This window comes from Lactuca sativa, chromosome 6 (genome assembly GCF_002870075.4).
Source record: "Lactuca sativa cultivar Salinas chromosome 6, Lsat_Salinas_v11, whole genome shotgun sequence".
NCBI classification, from domain to species: Eukaryota; Viridiplantae; Streptophyta; class Magnoliopsida; order Asterales; family Asteraceae; genus Lactuca; species Lactuca sativa.
This window is the reverse complement of record NC_056628.2, coordinates 196,421,202-196,430,354: the sequence shown is the minus strand read 5'-3', so window position 1 is coordinate 196,430,354 and position 9,153 is coordinate 196,421,202. Positions and strand designations below refer to the sequence as shown.

Below are 9,153 nucleotides of genomic sequence, written 5' to 3'. Positions count from 1 at the left end.
TAGAGCAAACACAGCTAAACCATTGAACAAGACCCTCGGGCCTTCTTCTAATGTAAACACAATGCTCGTTTGCAAAATTGAGGCGATAAAATAAAATTTGAATATTGTTTGGGTAGTTTATATATGATTTGATAATTTGATTTAAAATACAATAAAATAAATTATCTTTTTTGTTACCTTATGGGGCTTGTCAATCCATAAATTAAGCGCAACAAATAGTTACCTATCTTTTTTAAAAACTTTTATGGGGGTATAATGACCAAAATGCCCTTGTATTTATATACATGTTTACAAATATAACTTTAATAACTAGGTGACACCTGGATTGTTTGTGCTAGAATATCAAGCCCAATTTCAGCAGCCCGAGAACTTGCAACTGCTCCAGTGTCTCGTATGGATTCCAAGGCTACAATCTATTAAAAAAAAACACTTAACAAATTTTAAACAAAGAAAAAAAAACACAATATTAATAGTTTAAACGCAAGAATTAGAAACTAGTTTCATTACCTATCCATAGTTTCAGTTTATAGTTTATTTCTTTTCATTCTCCTTCTGTTACGAATCTTCTTCTCCTTCTACTACTTTTTTTTTTTAAGATTTGAGTTTCATATATCATCTTACTTTCATTATGTATACATAGTATCTATTTTCTATGGTATCTATTTCGTGAGAAGGAGATAGCATACAACAGAAGTGTGGTATCTGTTTTTTGTTTCATTTGTTTTTGTTTTTTCATAAAGTATAAAGAAAAAAGCATATTTGTCCTTTTCCCTTTAAAGAAATAATGTTAGGTATCCTTGAATTTTTTAGCATAATTGATGTAATGGTGATTTTATAAATCTAAATCATACTTTTCGGTTGTAACAGTTTTTTTTAAAACTTTTTGAACATAATGTTTAAATGAAAAACTTAAAGTTTCTGTTAAAACTGTATTGAATGTAATCAACATTACAACAATTATTATAAAAAAATGCAAAAAAAAAATCACTGTGATTACTTCTTTAGACTTTGATTTATACAAAGGGACCAAATTTCATTAAATTTTATTAACACATGGGCCATTATGTAATTTTTTAAAACAAATGTACTGCTTTGAAAATTTAGTTACACAGGGGCTGTTATGTCAATTGAATAACATAAGGATCAGATTTCAATTAATTTATTAAGACATGAGTTGTTTTGTAAATTGGTTAACAGAGGGAGCATTTATGTAATTTTTAGCAAAAATTATATTACTTTCAATCATAAGGATCAGATTTCAATTAATTTAATTACTTTTTTATCTTTAAATAATTATCAAAAATTATATTACTTTGAATCATAAATACTTTTACAATCTTTTTTTAACACGATAAATTATTATTATTAAATTTTAGTTTACAAAATTTATGTTTCATGGTATAATCATTTTAACACCCTCCTCCCTCCCCCTATGTGCTATTTAGTGTACAAATTCTTTGACAAAAAAATGATTAAAATGGTCGGATCGGGAAAAATGAAGAAAACAGAATTTTTTTTATCTGGGCAAAAAGTAATTTTGAAGTTTTATTCAAAACAAACACAAAATAAGGTATCTTTTAGATTAACCCTATAATTTAATTAACATTAGTTTTAAATTTTTTTGTGGTGTCCAAACGTTATAACCTAGTATAATAATAAAGAAAAAAAGTTGAGAAGAACTTACAGCTTCTACCATCAAACAATGAGTCAGCACTAGCTTCAATTACTTGATATGTTCTAGCAATAATGTCCATAATAAGTGTAGCCATTTGGGACATGAGGACCATAGGGTAAACTCCCAATTCCCTCAGTTCTCTGGCTCTTTTCACAGTTTCAGCTGTGTTTGATAACATTGCTAACTCCAGAACAAAAAACAATAATTATCCTGTTAAAACTTATAAATTATAAAACATCATATAAAAGTCAAGTGTTTTTTTTATATAAATAGAAACGATATTATAAGTTATAACAATAATAATGTAAGCTTATGGATTGGTTTGTAGCCCATCTTTCATAATAATGAGTGTATCTTTCTAAAGAGTTTTTAGCCATTTCTCTTCGTTTCTCTGTGTCATCATACTGCAGACAACAAAATACACAATATTTATTATTTAATAACTTCAAATGTGTAAAAGATTTATTAAATAATATAAATAAATCTTCACAAAGTTATTAGAGAGAGAGAGAGAGAGAGAATGTATAGGTAGTATTTGAACAGCTCTTAAACAGAAATCATAAGCTTCATCTGCATAAAGGAATGTTAGTTATTGACTGAAACTCAATGATTCAATGGATTCTAATCAGAAAAATCCAACGTGTAACAGGAAAACTGGTTTCATACACAGTATGTTCTTATCCCAAGGGTAAAATAGGGTTTCTTTATTGCATCCTTTAAATCTTAACAAACCTGCAACTCTTTTAAGGGCACTCTTTCTCATATACCTCACTTGCATATTTCCAGTTGATCACCTTCCAGATGTTCTTTAAGTAATCGGGCCTGACAATTTTATACTGCAAATTGTACAAAAACACATATATAAGTTGAAATGTGTACAATTTGTATACCATACAAAAATGAAATTTTTTTAAATGCATGCTCCGAAACATCTATGCCAAGCAGAGGAACCAAACTTGGACCTTTTGTAACCAGTGGGTCCTACAACAGAGATTCATATTTCAATAATTTGAATTCTGAAGTTTAATAGGGATACTAATTTGTTTGAATAAAACTAGTGATAACTTACCTGGTTTGATGTGGTTTCAACCACAAGCCTCTTCAACTCTATGTCAACAGCAAGCCACTGCCAAAATATATCATAAGTTTAAAATAACAAAAAAAAAAGTTGAAAGAAAAAACCAAAATGACAAAATAAAGATTAAGGAACATACCACCCATCCAGAACCTTGCACAGCATCGCCTTTTGCGTTCTTTTTAGCAATCAGTTTTTCCACAGAACTAAAGCTCTGGTTGATAGTCGAGCCCAAAGAACGATGTGGTGGCTCGCCACCTCGTTCCTACAATAAGGTTTTAGGGTTTTAGTTTTGGTCAAATTATAGTGCTCGGAAGTCAGAATTATCATCTAAATCAGAAGAAGAAGTCAAGAAACTAACACTGGTGGGAGTGAGATTCTTCCAGAAAATTGAGTGATTTACATGACCTGCTCAGAGACATAAGGGTAGATTAGATATCTGTGGTTGTATGAATATTATTATCCTCCTAGCATCAAATTTGTCCTAAATGTGTTGTTCAGTTGTTTCATTTTAACCTATTTAGGACTTGAAGAGGAAGTTTCCAATCGAATTATATTGTTTAACCTTGCAAGAAAGACCCATTACAAGAAAGACCCATTACAATCATAGCTCTTTGTACCCATAAATCATCACATAAATCTTCATCTTCCTTTGTTCACAAATCTTTATTCCACCCACCCCACCCCACCCTAACACACCCAAGCTATCACCAAATCTGAATTTTTTTTCAATACTTTTAAGAGATTTACATCTGACTCAGTACTGAATCATGTCTGCTGAAGCCATAATAGGCTGGTTTGCATAAAGGTAACTCAGTGAGTTATTCATGAACTCATCGACAAACTCAGTGCCACCTCCGCTGCCGTATTGCTCGTCCTCAAACCTACAACCGGTGTCGACAGGTTGGTACATAAAAGAGATCATCTCGTTCAGAGACTGTAGCCGGTGGCTCAGCTCCGCCACCTGAGCTATTAGAACAAAGTTCTCCGCCTCCACGCTTATGTAATGCTGGGTGGTGATACTGACGCTTGATATGATCTGGTTGTTCTCATTTCTGAGTTGATTCAGCTGACTCTTGAGATCATCCAGATGCTTTTGCTTCCTCTTTCTAAATCTCCTTGCAGATTCACGATTCGAAATCATTCTCTTCTTCCTCCTCTGATCCATCAATTGCTGAAGATCTTCATCAGACCCCGAGTTCTGAATTGGGTATGAACCACCTGATGATGTTGTCGTACCACTAGAGGAAGCCATTAGAATACCTTCAAGTTTGAAATTGCAGATTCGAAGAGAGAAAATGAAGATTTTAAACAGAACCCAGATGGTAATAGAGCTTCAAATTGATTATTATTATTACTATTTCGATTTATCTATCTATTATATATATATATATATATATATATATATATATATATATATAAGATATAGATGTAAATTCGTACATAACGCTTCTAGTAAGTATTCAACCAAAAACACTGAAATCGACAAGATAGGAAATTATAGTGTTTAACCTTCGCCATTGAACTTAATAGTGCTCTGAAATTTGACAACAGTTGAAGCATCTCCCTTGGTGATAGCATCATCGAGCTGCTCGATAGCTTTATTGTAGTTGGTTATGTAAGTCCGGTGGTGTTTCTGGTGATGGAGCTGCATAATCTCTCCGCTAATCGCCGACTCCAGTGCGCCATAATCGTAGGAAAGATCGGGAAGCGTGAACGTCTGCAATCCACACACATGTTGCTAAAACTTTGATATCGCACCTAGGGTTTTAGCAGTCGCGAGGGTTCGTAGAGCCATGTGTTCCAAAAACAGATGGAGAAGAAGGGAATAATCTTTGTACCTGATTTAGGGAATAAAAGAATATTTAGAGATTGAATGTAAGAGAAAGAAATCTAGGGCATATACATGAAGAAGAAGAGAACAATCTTCGAACCTGATGCGTCCTCCGCTTTTGCTTTCCTTCTCTTGATGTTTCCGATTGTACCTTGAACCTCTGACTTTCGATCCCAAATCTGACTTGTAACCATCGATTTCTGATCTTCAACCTCTAATTCGAGTCATATAGTTTCGAATCTCAGAAAATTTACCTTGCTAACTCTTATTTTTGATGAAAGAGGAGACTCAAATCTGAGAGAAAAATGAGGAATCGATAATTAGGGCAAGAGGGAAAGAAGAAAAAAAGGAAGGCGGGGTTTTTAATGTTTTAGGATTTCATTTTTTCATTTTCCCCCCTGATTATTAAAGGATGGAATGCGTTCCCCCTGATTATTAAAGGATAGAACGCGCGTTCAAATTAAATTTATAAAGCGACATCCTTAGACGACACGCATCTTATTATAGGTGCCCTCCGTGTTTTTTTGTTTTTGTTTTTTGGACACTAATTTAAGGGCACGCAATAATGCGCGACCTAAATTCTTAAATTTTTTGAAGAGATGACTCTTTTTTAATGTCGCTCTCTAATGCGTAACATAAATCAAAGAGCGTCGTGTTTTGCGCGTCGTAAAAGGCTGTTTTTCTAGTAGTGTCACCGCCGCAAACTAGGTTCACGGCCATGAACCACCTCCTATATATATAAGAGTGACCCCATTTTCTCCACACTTCTCCTCCTCCCAACCGTGAACACCCCCATTCTCTCTTAAAAAGCTTCAACCATGAACCCTCCAAATCTCTGAAAAACGTAAGTGTTTCAACCTTAAACTTGTTATACTTGAAAGATTACTAGATCCTAGCCTTGATTCTTCATGATTCATCACCACCTTCATGAACTTGAAGGTATCACGGCCGTGAACCCTTCATAAGGGACACGAACCCTTCATTGGTTCATTGGACCGTGAACACCCCATGAGGCCGTGAACTCTATAAGGCCGCACACCCATCCTTGGGTGGCCGTGAAACCCCTTCCAAGCTTCCATTTGTGAGCCTAACACTTTCATTTAGGGTGTTTCCTACAACCTTAGGTAGTTCCCTATACTAGTTAGTAGTTATAAATGTTGGATTAATGTCTAAGTCCATAACTATAATTGGTAAGACTTGACCCGACCCGGCATGGTCCATTTGGGTTGCATACCATCATGCACTTGGATAGACTATAATGAGAGAAATAAGACACTTATGGTTATTAATATATTATAAGTTCTAGTATATTAATAATAAGAATAATAAGATTATTTAATTAGTATTGATCAAGAATTAATCTAGGATTAATTAAGTGATCAAAAGAAGACTAATTAAATATATGGGTTGATTGTGTAAATCATCCATACTTGTATAGTGGGCTAATGCTCCATGGATAATCAAGTTGGGCTAAAACCCATAGGATGGTCCATGGATGCTCCATGGTGTATTTGTACCCATGGATCATGGAAATGAAAGGCCATGTCAATTAGGGTTTACATGGTGTAACCCTAACTATATAAGCATCTTATTCTTGACCAAATCGGCACGAGAGTGTGAAGTGAAAGGGCTAGCCGATTTCATGAGTTGTAGAATTATCTCAAGTTATTCTAAGTGTTTTGGTGATTGTGATTCCATTTGAGGCTTCCACACTATTGGGGCTAGGCACTCAAGCTTCATGAAGACTTTCTACATCAAGACGTATGTATTCTATCTTGTTATATTCATTGTTTTTGTATGCTAGATTAGGATAATACCATGGAAGTTATTATTTGCATGTATAATAGAGAAAACATAGATCCAAGGTATTTAGGGTTGCATGTACACTTAGGAGTGTTAGAATGCTGAAAACCCAACAGTGGTATCAGAGCCTAGGCTTGTTTTCTTGTTATACTTGCAAAACTGCTTAAAAAATCTAATTTCTTGCTGTTTGGTCATCAGACTCGGCGAGTCCATCAGGAGACTCGGCGAGTCCATGCCTAAAAAGTGATGAATTCGATCCAACTCGCCGAGTTGGTTCATGCACTCGACAAGTTGGACCCCCAGACAGCATAAACTTGACTTTTTTGGCTGGAATTGGACTAGGAACATTACCCTAAGTTGTTTTTGAACTTATAAACTTGTTTTTAGTGTGGTAATGTTCATGCTAATCCATTTTCAAAGATAATTGTAAATAGATTCATGTTTTGTATTAGTTTAAGGTTTAGACTAATTACATGAAAAAGTTTGATTTGATTATCTTGTACTTATGAGTTGCTTAGATTAATAGAAAAGTTAATTGAAATAGTTGTTTTCAATCCATTTTAATCTAAGAGTTGAGTATAAAATGTGTTTGTGTAACTTGTCCTCAAGTTACATGAAGAGTCACATTAAAGACTCAAAAAACTCATAAAAGTTGGCAATGGTTACAAAAGATGAAGAGTCTTGTCCTTAAGTTATGGAGGTTCAAGAGTCACTTCATTAATAAATAAATAAATAAAGTGTAACCATAATTAAATCCATAAGTTATAAAATAAAGAAAAGTTAGTTCTTTTATTAGTTTAAAGTCTTCCATAACTTGTCCTCAAGTTATGGAGCTTGAAGAGTTTTTGGATTAAAACTACTTTAAACACATAAGTTATGGAATTAATTAGTTTTGAATAGTTTCAAAACTTGCCCTCAAGTTTTGGAATTTGAAAAGTTTTCCTTATGAATACTTTAATTCCAAGTTAGCCCTTAGAATTTTAAAAGTTAAAATTCAACCCTTATAATTTATAATATTATAAGTTAATAATATATATATATATATATATATATATATATATATATATATATATATATATATATATATATGTATAAGAGTAAAGTCAGTCTTACTGCTAGTACACCTCATTCACGAAGCCGGTTTATAAGGTGGGTATAAGGTTGTTGCCTATAAAATGGCAACTTAATGGGTGTCCACTCTCACCCACCGCTTGCTTGACTGGTGGAGGGTCGTTAGCCGAACGGGTTTGACAAGACTAGAATTCTCCCTTCATTAAAAGTATTAATGATAATACTGAGTAACTAAACTCTTAATAATACCCAATCTTAGTTACTTAGGAAAAAGTGAATAAGGTGCTAATCCATGAAATTACACTTTGCACTTTGTTTAAGTCGGTTAGTGGAGCGTGTGTGGTTAACCGGCACACTAACTCATATTTAACAAGGTAGGCAAAGGGTAACTTAATGTTTATCATAGTATCGATGGAGCGTGTGTGGTTAACCGGCACATCGATTGAGGGGTAATTTATTAAGGGTACCAAGTGATTTGCATGGTTACTTCACACCTTGTTTTGTGATCCTCAGCATCCCAGTCACAAAACCTGAAGGGCACACTCGAGATTGAAACATGCCTTTGAAAATTTCAATGAATCTCAAAGATCTACGAGTTTCAAAACCAATTAAAACCTAATAATACATTTCGTTTATCTTGGTGGAAATTGGTGAATCGTCATTCACCTACCTTCAAATATTTTATAGCTTGGATTACGGCATACCTCTTCTAAGTTATAAAATAGTTTGTTGGGTCCTAGCCTTAATATTTCATATTGGGTGTCATATTAAGGACTTTAAATCAACTATCTTGAATATCTCCCAAAAGATGTCTGGTGTAGACACCTATGATCTTCCCAAATCTCTTCAAACAAGCTTTCCTAAATGAAGATGATGTCCCATGGAAATCATACTTCTTTCACCTCCTCCAATTATTCTCCCTAACCCACAAGTTCTTGAAAAGTTTAAGGTCACTCAAGCCCTATTGGCAAGGCAAGGTCTAGGTGTGATCACATCTTGGAGATGTAGTCACATATTGACAAGCCGGGAGAGTTGGGTGTCAAAGTCTTGAGAAAGTTGGTGGTTCAATCACTTTCTAAGTCACATAGTGAGTTCCTTTGGGACACCTATGAAACAGACTATGACAAGACCCTTAATGATCTTATCTATTTGTTAAGATCAACTTCCTTAAAACTTTATGGACATTGACAATGATGACATTGGACATCTAGTAAAGCTCTCTCTTCCTAATGGAAAAGGATCGGCTATAGTCAACTGGGTTGACCAAATGGTAAAGAGAAAAGCTAAGTCTGTGATAGTCTCGTGTACCATTATCAAAGGGTCCATATGTTTATATTGCCAAAGAAAGGAGCATTGGTTGCGAAGCTGCCAAATTTACCTAAGGATGTTAAAGTCAATAAGTTTGACCCTACTTCAGGTAAAGTCCACTATCTAACTCTGTTAAGTTTCTATTCTGAGATTCTTGATACATGAGGTGACTGGGTCACATGGTGATGTTTTAAGAATTAAAGAAAAGTGAAGAAACTTAAAGAAAGAATATGCTGAATCTGATCGCGTAGATGGTTTTCTATCGCGTAGGTTGAAGATCGGATTCTTGAGCTACTTCTTAGGAGTTATGAGTTATTGCTTAGGAATAGATAACAACAAGTTTTCATATGGATTGTAAGGATAAGTTTTTCCGCAAAAAGTTTTAAA

At 34.1% G+C, this 9,153-nt stretch overlaps 1 protein-coding gene and 1 pseudogene across 1 annotated transcript; both read right to left on the bottom strand.

Annotated features, from left to right (window-relative positions):
• Nucleotides 1-2,323: 2,323 nt before the first annotated feature.
• Nucleotides 2,324-4,548, bottom strand: LOC128126679 (superoxide dismutase [Mn], mitochondrial-like; annotated as a pseudogene).
• Nucleotides 3,508-4,101, bottom strand: LOC111900547 (bZIP transcription factor 11). Its single transcript, XM_023896424.3, has one exon. The coding sequence runs from the start codon at nt 4,003-4,005 to the stop codon at nt 3,508-3,510; it is 498 nt and encodes a 165-aa protein (XP_023752192.2). The 5' UTR covers nt 4,006-4,101.
• Nucleotides 4,549-9,153: the final 4,605 nt, after the last annotated feature.

Bases quoted from the DNA above. Each gene is read 5' to 3' on its own strand.
- LOC111900547 (XM_023896424.3), bottom strand. From the start codon at position 4,005: ATGGCTTCCTCTAGTGGTACGACAACATCATCAGGTGGTTCATACCCA.